The following is a 24,514-nucleotide window of genomic DNA, read 5'->3' as shown; positions in this document are numbered from 1 at the left end:
AAGCACTCCGTCTTCAGGCCACAAGTGGCCCATCGGGACCATCCGACCGCCGTGTCATCCTCAGTGGAGGATGCGGATAGGAGGGGCGTATGGTCAGCACACCGCTCTCCCGGTCGTTTTGATGGTTTTCTTTGACCGGAGCCGCTACTATTCGGTCGAGTAGCTCCTCAATTGGCATCACGAGGCTGAGTGCACCCCGAAAAATGGCAACGACACATGGCGGCCCGGATGGTCACCCATCCAAGTGCCGGCCACGCCCGACAGCGCTTAACTTCGGGGATCTCACGGGAACCGGTGTATCCACTGCGGCAAGGCCGTTGCCTTCTTCCATAAGAAACGACCAGACAATTTCTTCGCCATTATCGAGGGCAGCGGATCAACTTGGACCACGGAATAAGCTTTGCGTAATACATATGTATCCAGTATTCGGACTTTCTGGAACAGAGTAAGAGAACGCCTTTAATGCTGTAGTATCAGCTCCATGAATTTTTGCCGTAACGGACTTCCAGTTTAGCGTCGCTATTTTAGGTGGGCAACGGTCAATGATGATACTGAGAGACGTATACCGATGCACCGCAGTAGCCCATGGAACAAACGCTTCATCAAAACCTCGCATGGGAAGAAACTTGCATTTACTCTCATTAAGTTTTGCACCAATAATCGATTACAGCCTTCAGTCAAGGTATCTCAGCAGGATTGCGAAGTAGAACCATCACGTCATCCTCGTATACACGAACAACTGTAGTCCCGCCGGAAAGCGTCCAACCTATCAGCTGGGACTCTAGCATCTGAAGTAGGGGCTCCAGAGACAACACACGCCGGCCGCTGTGGTCTAGCGGTTCTAGGCGCTCAGTCCGGAACCGCGCGACTGCTACGGTCGCAGGTTCGAATCCTGCCTCGGGCATGGATGTGTGTGATGTCCTTAGGTTAGTTAGGTTTAAGTAGTTCTAAGTTCTAGGGGACTGATGACCACAGATGTTAAGTCCCATAGTGCTCAGAGCCATTTGATCCAGAGACAACACAAACAAAGTCATTGACAGCGGGCTTCCTTGAGGCACTCCCCTAGTAGAGAGGATGTAGAATGTAGACTGTCCGTGACCAAAAAAGCGTTTCTGAAGAAGAGAAATTTGTTAGCATCGAATACGGGTCTAAGTGTTAGGAAGTCTTCTCTGAAAGTACTTGTCTATAGGGTGTAGAAAAATTTCCGCTGCCAGACACAATAAAAGGTAATTTATTTGTCGCACGACCGGTTTCGGGCTTTTGCCCATCCTCAGGTGTTTATACATTCATGTACATGTTTATGTTGCTGGAGATTGTATAAACACCTGAGGATGGGCACAAGCCCGAAACCGGTCGTGTGACAAATAAATAACCTTTTATTGTGGCTGGTAGTGGAAATTTTTCTACACCCTATAAAGGAACAGTGACGGAGTTCAACGGCATCCACTATGGATAAAATTCATTTAGTACTTGTCCAGTGTGTAGCCATATATGGAAAGTGAAACATGGAAGATAAACAGTTTGGACAAGAAGGCAACTGAAGCTTTATAAACACAGAAAAATGCTGAAGATTAGATGGGTATATCACGTAAACAACGAGGAGTTAGTGAATAGAATTGGGGAGAAAGGATTTTGTGCCGCAACCCGACTAGAAGAAGGGATCGGTTGACAGGACACATTCTGAGACGTCAAGTGATCACCGATTTAACACTGGAGGGAAGTGTGGGGGGGCAAAAGTTGTAGAGGGAGGCCAAGAGATGGAGAGCCTACAGTAAGCAGATTCAGAAGGACGTAAGTTTGCAGTAGCTGTTCGGAAATGAAGAGGCTTGTACAGCATGTAGTAGGATAGAGAGCTGCATCTCACCCGTCTTCAGACTGAAAAGCACAAAAACAACATAAGGCCTCTCTGACAAAAAGAATAGCCTCTTGGGTGGTTTACGACACTGAGTGAACATGATCGTAACTTAGTATTTCTTAACTTGTTTACTGACTACTTCCATCGGGTAGTAAGCGTGCATAGTTTTTCCTGGATCTGGCTCGCTGGTCGCTTGGCCTTGCTGCATGTTTACTTATGGTAAACACGTCAGCGTCTTCACAATGCGTTGCCTCTGTAGATACAAGGCCTTGTTGTTATATCCAAATCAATGGCAGACAGTCTTGCAAAGAAGGGTTTGTTAGACTAAGTAGGAGAGTGCAGGAAAAGCATCTCGGAAATTAGCGAGTCGATGTAAGATTTCCTACATTGGTGATTTTCAAAATGAAATTTACACCTCCGTGTTAGGTCCTGCAATTGTTCAATCCACTCTTTATAGCTCTGACTTGATTTCTTGAAACACTGAAAAAAATCAGTGTCTGGCAAAAGCAACATGGGCTTCAGAGACATAATATTTCGAAAGCATTTCTTTAATTTCAGAATAAGAGAGCATCACGGGTTCGTAAGTAGCTGACTATTTCTGAAGAAGTTCAAGCACGGTGGTGTCTACATGCACCAATAAAAATGATTTTCGTCCCACATCACGTGGGATCTCATGAATGATGCAGCCCTGCTCCACTCAGCGGATGTAATTGTTCCAGGACACAACTTTCCTACTGAATGCCGGAAAAAGTAGCGGCAGCATTTTTAAATTAAGTGATTGTTCCTGTTGGTCGTCGTTCCCGCTGTCTTCAAGTCGGGCGAAACATTCCACTATGAGCTCCCTTAGCATGGGCTGAACGACGAATTCCGATTGGGTCATGTCTAAAAACTATGCTCAGAACAGTTTACAAAATTCACAAAAATTTTCCTTGAAAGGCAATGGATTAGCAACCCTGGGATGTAACTATCACAGAATAAAGCCACCTGCTTCTATCACAGAAATCAATGAAATTAATCACGCACTCTAGGGACTGATGACCTTAGCAGTTAAGCCCCATAAGATTTCACACATTTTTAATCACGCACTCTAAGGAACAAGTGAAAATAATAAATTGTCCAGCTTAGTAACTTTTCTCTTTATTCGTCTATTTGTCGCCCCAATGTCGACGATAATGCTGTGGGTTTGCGCTGATGAAATTCGTTGTCAACAATTTCCAGTTTTTCTCATTGTTAAAATGTTGAGTAGTCGTGAAAAACTGTCAACATCTTTAAAGCTTTTCCTCATCATCAAAATGTTGAAACTTGGCGAAAAAATGTGAACGTACTACAAAATTTTACATCGCCACCAAAATATAGTCAGTGTTTTAACTGAATGCACTATTAATTCAAGTTAAATACGCACTCTAGCAGAAAAATGAATTACTGCAACAGTTATTTATAGGCGCTGATTGCACGCTTACTAATTAAATACTTGTTGGAGAAGACGGTGCTATAACAGAGATGTGGCAACACAACAAGAAACAACTAATAGTGTGTTACAATAAATGGTACGTAACCATATGCTAACTTTGATACGTTTTGAACCATAGTATTTGATATCCTATATCTAATGTAATGAAATCTTGGCACTCTATACTTCACAAACCTATACGAATAAAAATGTTAATGTTTATTAATAAAAATTATGTATTAAGTGTATTCCAAAATAGGTATACAAAAACACATACATGTATTCGAATGTAATGTTGTGACTGCTACGGTCGCAGGTTCGAATCCTGCCTCGGGCATGGGCGTGTGTGATGTCCTTAGGTTAGTTAGGTTTAAGTAGTTCTAAGTTCTAGGGGACTTATGAGCTAAGATGTTGAGTCCCATAGTGCTCCGAGCCATTTGTAATGTTGTGTCAAAATTCCAAAGCATTCGGTCAAAAATTTTGCGAGATTTACGATTAGGAGCATTTAAAATTTCAGTGTGAGTACAAACATACATGTCTCTTTCCTCAAAACGTCTAATCTCCAAGAGTTATTCACAGATTGCTTTGAAATTTGGACATAACATTGCATTCAAATACTCACATATTACACATTTATGTATATTTTTAATACTCAGGAGTGTATATATATACACTCCTGGAAATGGAAAAAAGAACACATTGACACCGGTGTGTCAGACCCACCGTACTTGCTCCGGACACTGCGAGAGGGCTGTACAAGCAATGATCACACGCACGGCACAGCGGACACACCAGGAACCGCGGTGTTGGCCGTCGAATGGCGCTAGCTGCGCAGCATTTGTGCACCGCCGCCGTCAGTGTCAGCCAGTTTGCCGTGGCATACGGAGCTCCATCGCAGTCTTTAACACTGGTAGCATGCCGCGACAGCGTGGACGTGAACCGTATGTACAGTTGACGGACTTTGAGCGAGGGCGTATAGTGGGCATGCGGGAGGCCGGGTGGACGTACCGCCGAATTGCTCAACACGTGGGGCGTGAGGTCTCCACAGTACATCGATGTTGTCGCCAGTGGTCGGCGGAAGGTGCACGTGCCCGTCGACCTGGGACCGGACCGCAGCGACGCACGGATGCACGCCAAGACCGTAGGATCCTACGCAGTGCCGTAGGGGACCGCACCGCCACTTCCCAGCAAATTAGGGACACTGTTGCTCCTGGGGTATCGGCGAGGACCATTCGCAACCGTCTCCATGAAGCTGGGCTACGGTCCCGCACACCGTTAGGCCGTCTTCCGCTCACGCCCCAACATCGTGCAGCCCGCCTCCAGTGGTGTCGCGACAGGCGTGAATGGAGGGTCGAATGGAGACGTGTCGTCTTCAGCGATGAGAGTCGCTTCTGCCTTGGTGCCAATGATGGTCGTATGCATGTTTGGCGCCGTGCAGGTGAGCGCCACAATCAGGACTGCATACGACCGAGGCACACAGGGCCAACACCCGGCATCATGGTGTGGGGAGCGATCTCCTACACTGGCCGTACACCACTGGTGATCGTCGAGGGGACACTGAATAGTGCACGGTACATCCAAACCGTCATCGAACCCATCGTTCTACCATTCCTAGACCGGCAAGGGAACTTGCTGTTCCAACAGGACAATGCACGTCCGCATGTATCCAGTGCCACCCAACGTGCTCTAGAAGGTGTAAGTCAACTACCCTGGCCAGCAAGATCTCCGGATCTGTCCCCCATTGAGCATGTTTGGGACTGGATGCACGCGGTCTGCACGTCCAGCACGAACGCTGGTCCAACTGAGGCGCCAGGTGGAAATGGCATGGCAAGTCGTTCCACAGGACTACATCCAGCATCTCTACGATCGTCTCCATGGGAGAATAGCAGCCTGCATTGCTGCGAAAGGTGGATATACACTGTACTAGTGCCGACATTGTGCATGCTCTGTTGCCTGTGTCTATGTGCCTGTGGTTCTGTCAGTGTGATGTATCTGACCCCAGGAATGTGTCAATAAAGTTTCCCCTTCCTGGGACAATGAATTCACGGTGTTCTTATTTCAATTTCCAGGAGTATATATATATATATATATATATATATACACTCCTGGAAATTGAAATAAGAACACCGTGAATTCATTGTCCCAGGAAGGGGAAACTTTATTGACACATTCCTGGGGTCAGATACATCACATGATCACACTGACAGAACCACAGGCACATAGACACAGGCAACAGAGCATGCACAATGTTGGCACTAGTACAGTGTATATCCACCTTTCGCAGCAATGCAGGCTGCTATTCTCCCATGGAGACGATCGTAGAGATGCTGGATGTAGTCCTGTGGAACGACTTGCCATGCCATTTCCACCTGGCGCCTCAGTTGGACCAGCGTTCATGCTGGACGTGCAGACCGCGTGCATCCAGTCCCAAACATGCTCAATGGGGGACAGATCCGGAGATCTTGCTGGCCAGGGTAGTTGACTTACACCTTCTAGAGCACGTTGGGTGGCACGGGATACATGCGGACGTGCATTGTCCTGTTGGAACAGCAAGTTCCCTTGCCGGTCTAGGAATGGTAGAACGATGGGTTCGATGACGGTTTGGATGTACCGTGCACTATTCAGTGTCCCCTCGACGATCACCAGTGGTGTACGGCCAGTGTAGGAGATCGCTCCCCACACCATGATGCCGGGTGTTGGCCCTGTGTGCCTCGGTCGTATGCAGTCCTGATTGTGGCGCTCACCTGCACGGCGCCAAACACGCATACGACCATCATTGGCACCAAGGCAGAAGCGACTCTCATCGCTGAAGACGACACGTCTCCATTCGACCCTCCATTCACGCCTGTCGCGACACCACTGGAGGCGGGCTGCACGATGTTGGGGCGTGAGCGGAAGACGGCCTAACGGTGTGCGGGACCGTAGCCCAGCTTCATGGAGACGGTTGCGAATGGTCCTCGCCGATACCCCAGGAGCAACAGTGTCCCTAATTTGCTGGGAAGTGGCGGTGCGGTTCCCTACGGCACTGCGTAGGATCCTACGGTCTTGGCGTGCATTCGTGCGTCGCTGCGGTCCGGTCCCAGGTCGACGGGCACGTGCACCTTCCGCCGACCACTGGCGACAACATCGATGTACTGTGGAGACCTCACGCCCCACGTGTTGAGCAATTCGGCGGTACGTCCACCCGGCCTCCCGCATGCCCACTATACGCCCTCGCTCAAAGTCCGTCAACTGCACATACGGTTCACGTCCACGCTGTCGCGGCATGCTACCAGTGTTAAAGACTGTGATGGAGCTCCGTATGCCACGGCAAACTGGCTGACACTGACGGCGGCGGTGCACAAATGCTGCGTAGCTAGCGCCATTCGACGGCCAACACCGCGGTTCCTGGTGTGTCCGCTGTGCCGTGCGTGTGATCATTGCTTGTACAGCCCTCTCGCAGTGTCCGGAGCAAGTATGGTGGGTCTGACACACCGGTGTCAATGTGTTCTTTTTTCCATTTCCAGGAGCGTATATATATATCCATCTGAAGTTTCGGATGAGATTATCTCGAAAACTATACATCGAGTAAAATTAATGGGTAAGACAAGTTTGTAAGCTCAAAGAGAGACATCAAATGATATTACACGTGACCCCCAGCCCCTGCCCCCTTTGAGGCCAAATTTTAAATCTTAAATGTAAACCCCCATTTTTTTATTGCAGATTCGGATTCTCCATAAAATAGCAATCAAGTTTTGTCTGAAACATTTTTTTAAACCATTGACAGATGGCGCTGAAATCGAGAAAAATTAAAATTGTGGAAGAACTCCGATTTATTCAGAATGATCCGAGAAGGACGCATCAAATCGATACAAAATGTGCACCAATTCTTTCATTACACCAAATTAAGCTACTTTTTTACAAAAGGCATTCTACCAGCCACAGTTTTTGATGAAGGGAGGCGGAATGGTATTAAAATCTCGTTAGGGAACTCTTCACAATTGCGTTACTCACCCGACTGTGGTGCTGCCGTGGCCAAACTGCGAACTAGGGCGCAGTATAAAGATCGGTGCAATGCGATCAGGTGTCAATTCACTTTGAGATTGTGAACCGTAAACATCAACTGGAGAAAGTAAATTATTCTGTAGCGAAACATGGCTCACTATCCTCCTACAGAGATTGTTGATATTATGTTAATTTTAGGTGAATTCCATAACAATTGCGCTGCAGCTGCGCAATTATAAGCGGATCGTTTCCCAGACAGACAACATCCAAGCGAAAACATTATTCGAAATTGCACTCAACGATCTCGAAATAGATACATGCACCGTTCCACCTCGTCGTCGCGAATACAGTGAAAATGACGCCTGTGCCCTTACCGTTCTTGCCTGTGTTCAACTGGATCACGAAATGAGTAGTCGTGCGATTCAGAGAAAAACTGGAATACCGAAATCAACTGTTTTGAGGATCTTGAAGGCACATAAATATCATGCGTATCGTATCACACTGGCACAGGCATTAACGCCTACAAATACGCGTGCTTTCCTGCCAATGGACCTTGGAAATAAGAGGGGACAATGATTTTTTTAGATACGTTATGTTCGCCGATGAAGCCACATTGAAAAACAATGGCGAATAAAATCGTCATGATTGTCATTATTGGTCCCCTGTCAATTAACACTGTCACAGACCTGTTGACAATCAACACAGCTGGTCGTTAATGGTCTGGTGTGGAATTATGGTCTGGTGTGGAATTATGGTCTGGTGTGGAATTTTACTTGATAGGGCCGTATTTTTTTGACCGAAATGTTACTGGGCAATCTTATTTGCAAGTTGTCCGCGATGATTTATTGGAGCTAATGGAAGATGTTGATTTAGAAACTAGGCAACGAATCTGTTTCCAACAGGACGGAGCAGATCCCCATTATGCTAAAAATGTGCGGAACGTTTTAAATTTACGGTACCCTGGTCGGTGGATAGGACACGGCCGATCAATTCAGTGGCCTCCACGTTCACCAGAATCAACATCTCCTGATTTTTTCTTGTGGGGTTATTTAAAAAATATTGTTTATGAAAGACAGCCCACAACCCGAAACGATATGGAGCAACGCATTCGAAGAGCATGTGCAGAACTGTACAAATCCATCGAAAGTCTGTGGGCACAGCTCGGAATACATCTGTATAGTATTGTTACGGAACAGAAATCCATTATATCTGTCGTTTCATTTACAGATCTTCCAACGTGCAAACATAGTGCAGCAGTTTCGTATCTGTCATACTGCAGGACTGCAGGGGTGAGGTCTGTCTCGGTTTCTTCATTCGTCGTATAACGTACTGAAGGACAGTGGTGTTTCACCTGCTTACATGATCAATTATTGTAATTAATTTGTTCGATTAGATTAACATATTCATATCATTTTAGATCGAATGTTAGGTGGGGTTATCAGTTTATTTATCGTACTGGTTGATAATGGACATCTTCGTACTAACAACTGTAGTACTGCGTGCTTTACAAAAGTAATTTTTGTGGTGGCTAGGAAAACGAGAGAGGAAGAGGAAGCAAGAAACTTCAGGCAGGTGATAGGTGAGCTGGGAGCTTTTTTTCTCAGCAGCTGAAGGGCAGCATGTCTACAGCCCCCCCCCCCCCCCCACAAAGCCGTCCTTTGAAGCGGCCCAGCCAGCGCTGCCTCCCTTTATCAGGGCTGCAGGGAAAAGCTGAAAGAAGACAGTAAAGAACCATCAAACAATAGCCAGCTGCAGGTTTTTTCTGTCTCACCAGAATGCCTCTCCTCTCGCTACGTAGGTGCCCAGGAGTCAACGGTTAAGAATTCTTCCCATGCAGAATGCGAAGCAATTTCCCACCGCTGTTTTCAGGAAGTCCTGTGATGGCTAGGCTTTTCGGTTGGATGTTGCTTTAAATTGTTTGAGAAGCTTCAAGAACATTTTTGTATGAAGTGCTCTGGGTTATCCAGTGGTTTCATGTCTAGAAAGAATGGGAGGAAATCAGGTTGTAAAGAAGGGCGTCACCGATTGAGTTGAAAGTGGACTTTAGTGAACCATTGTTTGCTAATATCGAGGTAGAAAATGTTGAGGACTCTCTGGTCAGTGCCCAGCCGACACACGTCGGTGGAGACCATATTATTTGTTTGAGACAGTTGTAGCAAAGTGTCCAGTGGTCACTCTCAAACTTTGTCTCAGAAAGTGCCGATTGTGTCACTTGGAGCAGAATCATTTTGTTTCTCTGTGAGTAGAGGGACAAATCTGAGCTTCTCCGTCCAGCTTTAGGCATTGCAAAGTGCTCACTTACGACCGCACACTTGAGTGAAATGTCTGCTCCCCGCAAGTATGTAAGCAGATTCTCTTGACTCATGAATGGACTCTGTATTTGACTAACTTCAAACACAGGAGTTTGCTGATGCAACCACACATCCGCTGCGTCGCTAAAACCACATCTACACATCGTTCTTCGTCTCCACACTCTCCGCATCCTTCCACAAATCGACACGGCAGACGTGCTCTCCACATGACGATTTATGGTGATATACATGCCATGGCTTGAGAAATAGGGAACTGTAACTACAAATGTGTTCTATTCCACTAGACTGTTCCCTGAGCGCTCTGTTGTCAGCGCCCGTGAGTATGGAGACTAGACAGTATCAAACATTTAAGTGTTCCTACCATGAAAATGGAGGTGGGGGGGCGCGATTTTTGCATAAAAGATAGGCATTATGCCAGTCTTAAATTTAGTGTAACCAGTAGGATCAACTGAATGTTGTAATTGTACAGATCCTGTTTTGCAATTTCTTTGATTTTTTGTAATAAATACCGTGATAACATCCTCTTATTCTTATTTAACTAGGATAAGTATTAACCCCAGTGATTCTTAATAGGTTAAAATTTTTTTCAAATGGCTCTGAGCACTATGGGACTTAACATCTGAGGTCATCAGTCCCCTAGACTTAGAACTACGTAAACCTAACTAACCTAAGGACGTCACACACATCCATGCCCGAGGCAGGATTCGAACCTGCGACCGTAGCAGCAACGTGGTTCTTAATAGGTTATTTAAGATCATTAATTAGTTATTATCAATTAAATAATATCTGTGTAACGTCTGAGGTGGGTCAGCCTTAGCAGGGCTAGTCAACGTAGCAAAACCATGGCTCACACAGTGTTATAGTCCACTCTCGAAATGTTAAGGACACAGTATATGACACATGAGTTTCCTGAGATAACTCTCTTAGTAGTTTGTTGGGCGTTTATGTGATACTTTAACCTTAGCCAGGCCATGAACCATGCAGCTCTTCATTAAGTCTTGTGTGACTGTTCTATACTCCCTGCTTGGTAGGGATCGCAAACTGACGAGCAGTAATGTAATTTTGGCCGGACGAGTGTTTTTCAACCTAACTTCAGTGTATAGAATTGGATTCCCTTAAGACTCTTCTAAACGGCTTCCATATAGCGCTAAGCTCTCTCTAGTCTAAAGTTCTTTGGTCGACCCACCTTAAAACGCCTGCATCTGTATCACAAGGTATTTCAGTAGTTACTGGGTCATCCTGTTGTCAAACAATAGTGGTCCTTTTTTCTCCTATTGATGCCCATGATTTTTACGTCTAGATACTTGAGTGTCACCTGCCAGTCTTCCCACCAAGTACCGATTGCAGGTCTTCAATAACCGCACAACATTCCTCTATTGCAGTGATTAACTCATATATAACTACGTCGTTGAGGAACAATTACACAGACTTACTGACGTCATTTATGGAATCCCTTTATAATTTACTTACATTTTCTACTTCGAATTAAAGTTGGTGTTCCGACTTTGAGATCCGTACATCTTGTTCCGATCTTTACTAAAAATGGGGAAAGCATGTTCGTTTTTCCCAGCCAATGCTACTAGATAATGGCTCACATATTTTGCATGACACATTACTGGCATTACTCTCGCTGTTGGTGTTCGTCACAACGTCTTCTGTTGGAGAGGACCGGAGATATGTTATTTCGTAAGATTAATGACCATTAGAACATAGATAGTCATTGGAACACATCCAGAATAAAAAACAAGCTTACCTTTATCTCCATTGAAGGAACCACACCCATATACACTCCTGGAAATGGAAAAAAGAACACATTGACACCGGTGTGTCAGACCCACCATACTTGCTCCGGACACTGCGAGAGGGCTGTACAAGCAATGATCACACGCACGGCACAGCGGACACACCAGGAACCGCGGTGTTGGCCGTCGAATGGCACTAGCTGCGCAGCATTTGTGCACCGCCGCCGTCAGTGTCAGCCAGTTTGCCGTGGCATACGGAGCTCCATCGCAGTCTTTAACACTGGTAGCATGCCGCGACAGCGTGGACGTGAACCGTATGTGCAGTTGACGGACTTGAGCGAGGGCGTATAGTGGGCATGCGGGAGGCCGGGTGGACGTACCGCCGAATTGCTCAACACGTGGGGCGTGAGGTCTCCACAGTACATCGATGTTGTCGCCAGTGGTCGGCGGAAGGTGCACGTGCCCGTCGACCTGGGACCGGACCGCAGCGACGCACGGATGCACGCCAAGACCGTAGGATCCTACGCAGTGCCGTAGGGGACCGCACCGCCACTTCCCAGAAAGTTAGGGACACTGTTGCTCCTGGGGTATCGGCGAGGACCATTCGCAACCGTCTCCATGAAGCTGGGCTACGGTCCCGCACGCCGTTAGGCCGTCTTCCGCTCACGCCCCAACATCGTGCAGCCCGCCTCCAGTGGTGTCGCGACAGGCGTGAATGGAGGGACGAATGGAGACGTGTCGTCTTCAGCGATGAGAGTCGCTTCTGCCTCGGTGCCAATGACGGTCGTATGCGTGTTTGGCGCCGTGCAGGTGAGCGCCACAATCAGGACTGCATACGACCGAGGCACACAGGGCCAACACCCGGCATCATGGTGTGGGGAGCGATCTCCTACACTGGCCGTACACCACTGGTGATCGTCGAGGGGACACTGAATAGTGCACGGTACATCCAAACCGTCAGCGAACCCATCGTTCTGCCATTCCTAGACCGGCAAGGGAACTTGCTGTTCCAACAGGACAATGCACGTCCGCATGTATCCCGTGCCACCCAACGTGCTCTAGAAGGTGTAAGTCAACTACCCTGGCCAGCAAGATCTCCGGATCTGTCCCCCATTCAGCATGTTTGGGACTGGATGAAGCGTCGTCTCACGCGGTCTGCACGTCCAGCACGAACGCTGGTCCAACTGAGGCGCCAGGTGGAAATGGCATGGCAAGCCGTTCCACAGGACTACATCCAGCATCTCTACGATCGTCTCCATGGGAGAATAGCAGCCTGCATTGCTGCGAAAGGTGGATATACACTGTACTAGTGCCGACATTGTGCATGCTCTGTTGCCTGTGTCTATGCGCCTGTGGTTCTGTCAGTGTGATCATGTGATGTATCTGACCCCAGGAATGTGTCAATAAAGTTTCCCCTTCCTGGGACAATGAATTCACGGTGTTCTTATTTCAATTTCCAGGAGTGTATTTATTGAATGACTGAGGCACATTATCCCAATCTGGCTTTTAGTTATTCAAACTTCTTTTTCTTTTCAAACCCGATATGGGCATTTTAAAGTCATATTTCAGTTATTGTCTATAAAAGCTGACATATGTCTGAAATGGCAGTGTCTTCACATTTTGTGTTTCCTTCGTTTTAATTTACAAAACTTTAGCTGTTCTTGATGTTTTGACCGTTTGTGCTCGTACATGGGAAATGAGAAAAGCTGCAAACAAAGAAAAATTTAAATAAATAATAGCCTGAGTGGCAAAAAACCCGCATTCAATGAATGAGCTGATATAAATATCTTAAATTTAGGAACAAAAGTCGCAAAAGTGTGGAACAAGTCTCAGTTTCCTTCCTCAATATCATGATTAAACTTTATTGAAATCTACGCATGTGCGTTGACACTACCTCGAAGCATATCATATCTCGCTGAGTTCGGATAAATAACATGCTGGGTAATGGCGGTTACCACGTCAGCTGAATACCATTATTTTACACAATGTTATTGTAACAGGAAAATGTGAATTCAAATGGTTGAAATGGCTCTGAGCACTATGGGACTCAACATCTTAGGTCATAAGTCCCATAGAACTTAGAACTACTTAAACCTAACTAACCTAAGGACATCACACACACCCATGCCCGAGGCAGTATTCGAACCTGCGACCGTAGCAGTCGCGCGGTTCCGGACTGCAGCGCCAGAACCGCACGGCCGCAGCGGCCGGCGAAAATGTGAATTCTCAGAACTAATCGAAACTACTCAGAAGGATTCGCAACTTATTTTCAGGTTATGCCACATACACAGTCAACTACTACTGTTAGAATACTACAGTTCCAAATGCCTATTTGTTTGTGACAACTGTCACTTCCTTGCCTGCTTAGCATTGTCAGCATAAGATTCCAAACGTCTTGTGCTGCAAGATACAAGTAATACGCCTAGCTTGCAGTCACTTTAATATTTGAGTGACCTTGACAGCATAGCAACCCTCGTTTCATACCTATATGAATGTATATTGCTGCTGTTCAGTACGCTATTTCAGCAAAGCGTCATGTAGTTTCTTCTGTGTGACATACACTCCTGGAAATTGAAATAAGAACACCGTGAATTCATTGTCCCAGGAAGGGGAAACTTTATTGACACATTCCTGGGGTCAGATACATCACATGATCACACTGACAGAACCACAGGCACATAGACACAGGCAACAGAGCATGCACAATGTCGGCACTAGTACAGTGTATATCCACCTTTCGCAGCAATGCAGGCTGCTATTCTCCCATGGAGACGATCGAAGAGATGCTGGATGTAGTCCTGTGGAACGGCTTGCCATGCCATTTCCACCTGGCGCCTCAGTTGGACCAGCGTTCGTGCTGGACGTGCAGACCGCGTGAGACGACGCTTCATCCAGTCCCAAACATGCTCAATGGGGGACAGATCCGGAGATCTTGCTGGCCAGGGTAGTTGACTTACACCTTCTAGAGCACGTTGGGTGGCACGGGATACATGCGGACGTGCATTGTCCTGTTGGAACAGCAAGTTCCCTTGCCGGTCTAGGAATGGTAGAACGATGGGTTCGATGACGGTTTGGATGTACCGTGCACTATTCAGTGTCCCCTCGACGATCACCAGTGGTGTACGGCCAGTGTAGGAGATCGCTTCCCACACCATGATGCCGGGTGTTGGCCCTGTGTGCCTCGGTCGTATGCAGTTCTGATTGTGGCGCTCACCTGCACGGCGCCAAACACGCATACGACCATCATTGGCACCAAGGCAGAAGCGACTCTCATCGCTGAAGGCGACACGTCTCCATTCGTCCCTCCATTCACGCCTGTCGCGACACCACTGGAGGCGGGCTGCACGATGTTGGGGCGTGAGCGGAAGACGGCCTAACGGTGTGCGGGACCGTAGCCCAGCTTCATGGAGACGGTTGCGAATGGTCCTCGCCGATACCCCAGGAGCAACAGTGTCCCTAATTTGCTGGGAAGTGGCGGTGCGGTCCCCTACGGCACTGCGTAGGATCCTACGGTCTTGGCGTGCATCCGTGCGTCGCTGCGGTCCGGTCCCAGGTCGACGGGCACGTGCACCTTCCGCCGACCACTGGCGACAACATCGATGTACTGTGGAGACCTCACGCCCCACGTGTTGAGCAATTCGGCGGTACGTCCACCCGGCCTCCCGCATGCCCACTATACGCCCTCGCTCAAAGTCCGTCAACTGCACATACGGTTCACGTCCACGTTGTCGCGGCATGCTACCAGTGTTAAAGACTGCGATGGAGCTCCGTATGCCACGGCAAACTGGCTGACACTGACGGCGGCGGTGCACAAATGCTGCGCAGCTAGCGCCATTCGACGGCCAACACCGCGGTTCCTGGTGTGTCCGCTGTGCCGTGCGTGTGATCATTGCTTGTACAGCCCTCTCGCAGTGTCAGGAGCAAGTATGGTGGGTCTGACACACCGGTGTCAATGTGTTCTTTTTTCCATTTCCAGGAGTGTACATATTAGCATAACCAGCAGAAAATGACAAATGTTTTATGCTGCATGGTAAGGCATGAGGATTAATGAGAATTATTGTAATGGTTGAAATTATCAGCAGGAGATGACAAACTTTTGTATTTTATCATGGAATTTTTATAATGTTTCGGTGACTGCTTTAGGGGTACTTTGTGATTCTCTTTTACATTTCAGTGCCAGCTAAAATACTGCACTGCGACTGACTTTTCATTTTCTTACTGTGCTGTTAATTGCTGAAGAGGGAAGTGGTTAGGGAGACTGGGTGGTGGAAGGGAGAGGTTTGTGGTGTCACATTATGATAATATTGATAAAGGGCTGAGAGCTGTCCTTATCTTGGATTGTGAAGTTTTTGTCCCCACATGCAGGCGACCTGCACTAGTTCATGCTCTTGAAGTCAGTGGTCTTTTAAGGTTCAATACTGCATTCAGGTGCAAATTGAGCCAGGTCGTCCCGCATAGTACTTAAACAATTTTTGTTTGTTTGTTTGTTTTACTACAGTCTCCGATTGTGAAGGTCGAAGGACACCCCATTCGATTATCCCAGTAAACCCAGATTTAACACCGCTAATTTTTAAGTGTAATGGAACCACAGGGGGTGTTAATCATTCTTAAAATGTGGCATGATAGACTCATACTAATTTATATGTACGAGACAGGAATAAATCTAACAACAGTTGTGAGTATCGTCTGCTTACTCCCCCTCACTCTCTCTGTCAACCACTTCCTCCAGTCACACTGTAGTCACTAGCACTAACTGTTACTGGACTAGACTACTTTCTTCTATTTTCAACACATAACTACAGGTGATACTTCATAACATGTAGAATACAAAGGAGACTCTATCAGGTACAGGCGCCTTCGGAATTATTGTTCCTTTTCCATTCTGTGATCACTTGATTTGTTACTATTCTACTTTTACTTTCGGGCAGCTTTTGTCATAGTACTACGTGTAATGAAAAGTAGTGTGACAGGGGTATAGGCAGACACTTAATAATGCATCTTAATTCTTAAAGAAGACATGTGCTATATATCAGGAGTGCTACTGCCATGTCGCAGGTGCTCTCGAAGTTGATGGGAACGTTCAACGACAGCGGGCTCTCCCTGTGCGAGAAGCTGGCAGAGACTGCGGGGGCCACGGTCGACGTGTACCCCGTGCTGATGGTGTGTGCGCTGCGTACCATCATGAAGGCAATGTTTGGCGTCGAGCTGGACCGCCTGGAGCCGGACCGGCGCAAGCATTCCCGTATAGCGGCCATCAGAAAAATGTCGGTGAGTCCACTAAACTGCGCAAACTCTTTTACTTTTACTGCACCCTTGCTACCTTATCTGTAAAGGCTTTGGCTTTAGGAACGGTTTTCTTTAAATAGCAACGAACAAATAATTTAAATCTATACATTTTTACCGAGCGAGGTGGCCCAGTGGCTAGCACACTGGACTCTGGACTCGCATTCGGGAGGACGACGGTTCAATCCCGCGTCCGGCCATCCTAATTTAGGTTTTTCCGGGATTACCCTAAATCACTCCAGGCAAATACCGGGATGATTCCTTTGAAAGGGCACGGCCGACTTCCTTCCCCGTCCTTCCCTAATCCGATGAGACCTCGCTGTCTGGTCTCCTCCCCCAAACAACACAACTATACATTTTTTCGTATTTACGAGTGGAGGAGCCTGTATGGGTATATGTTCAGCGTCTACATGTCTACTTCAGTTTCTTTGAATGATCTGAACATAATTCTAGGACTTCTGTTTGATGCATATTTATTCATTGCACTGGAATTAATTTTTAGGTGGCTATAGAACAATATTTCTCTTTCCCGTACCATTTGTGACTACCCATGTATTTGTTGACTATTTCATCTATCTTTTCACTTGTCTAACTCAAAATTATTGTCCATAGTCCAGTCACATTGAGTTTCTTTACCTTGACCCTAATGTTTTTAGGTACGAGTCACCTATAGTGCTGTTTCAAATATGCTGATCATAATTTGATATTCCCTACATCCCTAACCCACGAAATAGAATTGCTTCTTACAGATGATTGAATTTCCTTTCAATGTTCGTTTTCCTCTTACAGTCCTCGCTGTTTAGACATAAATGTAACAGAATACTCATTGGTTTGAGTGGAGTATTATTTCCTTTCCATTTTGAGGAGGTCATGTAGTAGGTCAGTGACCATTTCCTACAATTTTTCGAACGCCGGAACACATCACAAAAGCCATGTGCTTACGTGGAGTTTCAATGAAGTGATTAAGACAGGGGAATGGGACAGCTTATCGTAAAGATCTGGTTAATGATACCGATATATCCATCAATGGCAGCATAAAAACTATCCAGATAGGAAAGAATGAACATGTTTATTTGTCGAAGTTATGTGGACTGAAACAAATAATATTGTAAGTAAATTTCTTTAATAGAAAAATAATACTTCTGGCAACTGTAGGCCGGTTAGATTGCGACTACGTTCATTAAACACACTCCTTATAAAAATGAAAGTCCCTTAGGATGCTTATTTTTAAAGTGAAAACAGCATGAACAAAGCTTAAGTCACGTAGGGAGCAACATTGTCTGAGTCTGGCATGTAGCCATTTGAACGATGAACAGGAAAAAATTTACAAGCCGACAAGTCTGCCGCCGGCTGGTGTGGCCGAGCGGTTCTAGGCGCTTCAGTCTGGAACCACGCGACCATTACGGTCGCAGGTTCGAATCCTGCCTCGGGCATGGACGTGTGTGATGTCCTTAGGTTAGTTAGGTTTACGTAGTTCTAAGTCCTAGGGGACTGATGACCTCAGATGTTAAGTCCCATAGTGCTCAGAGCCATTTGAACCATTTTTGACAAGTCTGCCACGACGACAGAGTCCCCATCTTCTTTGGTGAACAGGTGACAAACACTCTCAATCCCATAGCTGGCTGCTCCCAAAGTCAGACGCCAATGGCAGTGACGTCGTGGTGGCGACTCAATGGTGAGACCCCTGCTTCATGGAATACTTGCAGGGTCAGCGCCTGGCGCAGAAATACTCAGAGCAAACATGTCTGTTACCGACAGAGAACTGCACTAAATATTACTCTTCGCTAGGATGCAGGTGGGACTATTTTCGATCACGTCCGTGCAGAAGAGAATAGGTTCGTGCAACCTGTGGCCTCTGGTGGCATTTGGGTTGCTTCCTGGTGAACGATCGGAGCATGGCCGTCTGTCTTCGGGAAAGTTGCCCCCTGTGTGTTAAGCATTTTTGAAGCATTGATGTGATGTTGGTTGCTGACACTCCAGGCGTTAAAAGCATCGGTACAGCAGATGCCACCCTACCTTTTAGAACTGGACTTTTACAGTACAGATACACCGAGAATGTCCATTCGTTTTCCTCGTCTGGTATGCATATTCTTCCACTCAGACGTGTTTCAGTATTGCTGAGATTCCACATTTGCAGTTAAGTGTCAAATACGGGAGGAACATAAGACAACACAGCAACTTCACTTTTGGCAAATACGACACAGTAACTAGTGCATTTGGTACCATATTTTGTTCCAAAAGTAATGTTAGCTTTTCGCTAAATAATGTCTCATTTACAGATCTTGTGACTGTGCTAGTTATAACTGTCTGTTGCACATTGGCATTTCCTTAGCGGAGTTCTTTGCTGTGCCCTCCATGTTCGCTAACAAATGCAAACTTTTACAGAAAATAACCTGAATTAGTGGTAGGACTGACAATCTCTGTACTTCAACATTATTTTTATTCGCTTTTAGCCGTTGAAGCTGGGGTGCTTACCTTGTCAGTCGTTTCCAGACCGGCAGTTCCCATCTCCAAGTGATAGATTGGCCCTTCTCGTTTATCTCTGAAATCTGAATAATCATGAAAGAAGCACTGCCAGGAGCTACTTTGTTGCTCAGGCAGTCGATGAAAACGGAACCGTGACGGGGATACCGGTTAACAAATACCGTACTGACCGACGAGTATGAGAAGACAGTGAAGCATGGGATGGGAGACAGTTGCTACGTCAATGCATTTCATCGTGGCCTGACCGACAAAGCCCGACAGTTGAGATTCTTCACATCTTCAGGATGTAGGAAGCACTAGTCAATAAAATGCCACCATGTCAAGAGTTTGCCGCGAGAACTGGCCTAGGGGGAAACCGCCGCCACAGATGATAACAATGCATTGATAGCAGGCGACCTTTATCGAGTATCGGTGAATGACACAGCAGGCAGAAGCGCTTGCATGCAGTAAACCACTGTCTGACTAAATGTTAGACAATGACAACCAGTAAATAGCCACACCCCCCTAACCACTGCCACTGCATGGGGTAGGGAAGCCATCGCCGCCAAGATGAATCTCTGTTCATCCCACTTCACAGAAAATTGGCGCAATAAATCCCGTCGTGGAATTCTCGAAGCATGGAGAAAGGTCATCACGACTACTAAGATACGGTACAGTTTGGTACAAAGCAGTGGGGAAATCACATCATCCGGCACATCCAACTTGCCGACACAGCCAATTGTAAAAATTCTTTCTAGCCAGTTCATGTGTGTGGGATGTTTACAAGGGAAGAAACTTCACTTTCGAAGAGGATGTAACGCCGGAAATGCATATCCTCCTATTTCCATCTATTGTGCTATTATTTTCTTTCCTTGCTTTGTTACCTCAAGATATGACATTTCTGTCTCTTTGTATATTGTAATTGTTTTACTATTTGTATATTTATGCATTTAAGTCGATATATAATTGGCTTGTTTCGTAAATATTATTTGTATTTTTACGCTGGGTCTTGCCTAGGGAAAACTGCTATCGAACGATTACGTCGATAGGTCGTGTGAAGAATCAAAGTGTGTAGGATCTTTGGTAGTGTTAACTCTGCCGCGTGGAGCGCGGGCTGAGCAGAAGGAGTCTGGCTGGAGTAGCGAGTGGAGCAGGTGTGTCGTGTGACGCTCCCGCGAGTTGCCGCGCTTTCGGGGTTTGGCAGCATGTAATTGCGCTCGACTTGCGATGATAGTTTCTGACATGGTGTCGCGGACGGGAAGCATTATCTGGCGCACATCAAGAGCCCGTTTCGTCTGGTGACCGTGTGGAGAAGAAGGCGCGCCAACATCCAGCTTCTGCAACAGCGACGACCGACAATGAGTGACTGTCGCCACCTCCTCGATCGACGGCTTCAAACCTTCAATCAACCAACAAGGAAGACTGGGAGCACGTAAAGTTTTAGAACTGTATGGCAGACCTCAGCTTTTCAAACTGTACCATTTTCGTAACTATAATTACAGCAACTTAGCATGAACATTTGTTGCTCATTGTCCCAATTGCATTACCAAGCATGGTCCCTTCCTTTTCCGGAATGAACCCGAGTGTCGTTGAAATTCAAACGCCAGCATCATTATATTTCACCGCTTTAATTTCAAATTTCAATTATGGCATTAATAGCTGGCTACAATATTCAGATTACACAAGCACGAATTAAGAGTGCGAGCTTTGTTACCGTATTTTAGCTTGCCTGTGACTGCAGCTCAGCTTGGTACGTACTAAATTTTACTATTGTTAATTGTTCAGAATCATTTAATTCAAATTCAAAGTTAAATCTCTTCTTTCTAAATTGCGTAGATTCAAGTAGCTTTTGAAATGATTGTTGAGGTAGTCCAAGACTAACCGTATTTTACTGAATTTCGATGTGCTTCAGAAAGAAAGCTCACTACTAACTTCAGTCACTAAATTAACTTTCGATTTTCCGGTTTTATTAATTCTTTTGCTAAATTGAGTCAGGGTGTAGTGAAATTTATTACTTCTGACAAACTTTCAGTTTTCACACAACACGTGTCAACCTTCAGTTGCCACGCTTCTAGTGCTAATTATATGTGTAATAACCTTTCTTTTTCAGTTACTATAGTAATTGTCCTTAGGACTGGCGACCGTGATTTCCCCCAAATCTCAAATACCTAATTACCGCTAGTTAATTGTTAACGTAACGGCTGCACATTTACTTTCTTTATTAACTTTACCCCTTTTCAAAATTAATTTCCACCAGTTTCATTAGCACTTTTCCTTTCATTTAGATGTAACCCTTTCCTCCCTCTTTACCGACAGGTTAACTTCGGTGACGATTGCTTTTCCCAAATTTCCATTAGGTACACGCGGTTTAATTTTTCACTGTCATTAAGGTCGATAAGTGAGGGGGAGGTTACACGTGGCGACCTGGTGACAGGACAATCTTCGGATTTGAGGTTGTTCTGGACACGAATTTTGCATTGTGCAAATCTCGTAACAAAGTACTGGTTACGTACAGGCCGTTACGTAAGCGAGAATAAGTAGTGGGAGTAATCCTAATTATATTTGACATTTGGCATTAATATTGAAAATTATTAAAATGAGTGAAGGCAACAATTGCCAAAATTTGGTAGCCTTGGATACGGAAGAATTGGTCGAACAGTGGCAAACGCGCACCGCGGTACCCATTGTCCAGGGGCAGGCGGCTAGCATGAAAGACGCGACCGCCGAAACGCAACAAAGAGCAGAAATGGAATTCCAAACTTTAGAAAATGTTTCGGAATCGGAAGTGAAAATCAAATCTGAATCCCTTGATGACGAATACGTGGGGACAATTAAAGAGGAAGCCGCTACGGAAGTAAAACCGGTAGTTTCCGGGAATTTAACTGATTTATTGGATGTTTTGATTAATGAAATCAAGAGTCAATCGGCTAAGCAATAAGCTCAGGCTGCCAAGCAAAAAGCTCAGGCTGCCAAGCAAGAAGCTCAGTCTGAAAAATTGAACGGATGCTAGACAATCAGAACAAAGCTATTAATGTTGTTAACAACAATGTTGGAGTTCTTAACACAAAAGTTGATAAAATCAAAGAAGATATTGTTGTAATTAATACCGAAATCGGTAATCTTAAACAGGAAATGATAGCCGTTCAGGCGGAAATTGCGAGCATAAATACTCGTTTTGATTCCGAAATTAGCAGAATCGAGAAAAGTGTAGGAGAAGCAGTTGCTCCGATCATCGAGAATAAGGTGACGGAACAAATTCAATTAGTGAAAAAAGAGGATCAACAGAAGGTGGAAACTTTAAAGGCTTTAGTGTCCGAAGTAGACACTAAAGTGAGGGAGCAGGCTAATACCTGCGAAGAGAAAAAGAGGGAAGTGGAAACGCTTGCGACAACCACTTGCCAAGTAATTACGAGAGTGTCGGAATTAGAAAAGAAACTTGACGAAAAACAGAGCTATGTGCCAATCTGTGCACATAGTTCGGAATTGTTGACGAAAGAGGAGCGGTTCGACCCCTTGAAAAAAGGTGGTATACACGCGACGGATTTCATTAAAAATTGTGAAAGAGTTTTACCCAGATCATGGACTAATGAGAGAAAAATTAATGCGGTTATTGATGTGCTGGCTGGTGATGCCAAGCGTTGGGGCTTAAACCTCAACATTACGAACCTGACTTTTGACGAGTTTAAAAATTTGTTTCTGGCTGAATACTGGTCAGAGCAAAAACAGCAAAGTGTCTGGCGCGAATTTGTCGTATCGAGGCCTTTCGATGCGAATTCGCGCGGTTCGATGAGGGAGTTTTGTGAGGGCTGGATCCGCAAGTTGGAATATTTGCGTGATCGCCGCACGGAATCCGAAATAGTCTGGGAACTCTACAAGAAGCTTCCAGATGATACAAAACGCTACGTAGGAAGCAATTACAGGACAATCAATGATTTCCTGGAAAGAGTTGAGGACGAGGACAATTGGCGCAATAATCGCGACAGTGGTAGAGGCCGTGGTAACAACAACGGGTACCACCCCAACCATAACAACGATAACCATGGGAATAATGCATACCGCAGCAATAACAATAATGGTTCGGACCGTAATAACAATCGGTACAATGCAAATAATAACAGGAATGACAGAAACCAGCATCATACTAACGTGATACGGGCTTCACAGAATAGTAATAACGCCAGAGGGTGTGATCAGCCGCCTCAGCAGCATCCGGGGAGCGTATCTGCTGGGACGAGACAGGGAAACCATTAGCCGCGCCGGTGAGGGGCCGAGCGGGCGTGGAGAAATTTTGGCGGCCCAATAACAGGAGAAAACCCAGGTATCGTCATTATGAAAATTCCGTGTGGAATAATCAACGGCGGGAGTGTATGCCAGTGTTAGGAGAAAGGAGTGCGCCCACAAGTAGTAGATCAGCTGTATACACGGCAGTAGGTAGTACATTCACTGTCAGTGAGAACAATTTAAGTAGTGTTCCGGAAATCGATTATAAAGTGGCAGCTGTAATACCCACAGCGGAACTGGAGATTGAGTTTAAGAATGATTCGCAATTGTTGAGAGAAGATCAGATGTCGGATAACACGTCCGTCATCGAGCGAGGGGATGCAGAGAGGGATGAGGTCTGGTTAAGGCAGTTCGGTCGCTTATACGACGAACTAAGAGATTATAGGGGTCTGTATGGGAGAAGTGTTTATGGGGAGCGCGTGCAGGATTTGCCGCGTCTCGTCCCGCAGGAAGATAGTGTTTGTGAAGTGGTAGAAAGTTCTGGCCCTAACCGGCAGACTTTACCAGAAATAGTTGATGTTAATGGGGAGCACGAGCAAGATTCGTCGTGTTTCGTCCCGCAAGGGTTGGATGTTGAAGTAGTAACGGAAAGTTCTGGCCCTAACCGGCAGACCTTACCGAAAGTTGTAGTGGTAGAAGTAGCCGACCCATCCGACGCAAACCTCCAGTTTAAACATTGTGAAAGTATTAAGGAGAAGGATTACGAGAATTTTAGTGGCAGCCGGACACGATTGGTAGAAAAGCACGTAGATTACAGCGTGTATGAGGTTAGGGCTGACGTTATACGGTCGGACGATAGCAGTGGGGGTTGCGCAGATCCAGAGGAAGTAATTGCAGATACTACTGAGCACATTCCTCCAGGTAGATTGGCAGATGAGATCAATCTGGCCAAAGATGAATCAACGAAGGTGACAATTAGTAAATTGATAGCAAAGCAACACTCAGTAGTTGACGAGTTACAGGAAAAGGTTTCGGTATTGGAGGCGAAGCTACAGACTAAGCCTAGGACAAACGTGTTGAAATTAAAACTGTAAGTGAACAGAGGCTGAAAAAGCCGCCAGATAAGCCGGATTTAGGATCAAAGCCGGATGGTTTTTTCTGGAATGACCTGGATATAGACGAGGATTTACTGTGGGAAAATAAA

General features: G+C 46.0%; 1 protein-coding gene and 1 pseudogene across 1 annotated transcript in view; one reads left to right on the top strand and one right to left on the bottom strand.

Moving 5' to 3' along the window:
- Positions 1-204: 204 nt before the first annotated feature.
- Positions 205-322, bottom strand: LOC126177444 (5S ribosomal RNA; annotated as a pseudogene).
- A 16,067-nt stretch (positions 323-16,389) lies between these two features.
- The window catches only part of LOC126176070 (cytochrome P450 4C1-like), a 133,959-nt gene continuing 125,834 nt past the window's right edge, over positions 16,390-24,514 (top strand). Inside the window, exon 1 of the mRNA XM_049923204.1 lies at positions 16,390-16,611. Within this exon, the coding sequence (XP_049779161.1) occupies positions 16,390-16,611 (222 nt within the window). The remainder of the gene's footprint in view (positions 16,612-24,514) is intronic.

Source organism: Schistocerca cancellata, chromosome 3 (assembly GCF_023864275.1).
Source record: "Schistocerca cancellata isolate TAMUIC-IGC-003103 chromosome 3, iqSchCanc2.1, whole genome shotgun sequence".
NCBI lineage: Eukaryota > Metazoa > Arthropoda > Insecta > Orthoptera > Acrididae > Schistocerca > Schistocerca cancellata.
This window is presented reverse-complemented; position numbering and strand designations above follow the sequence as displayed.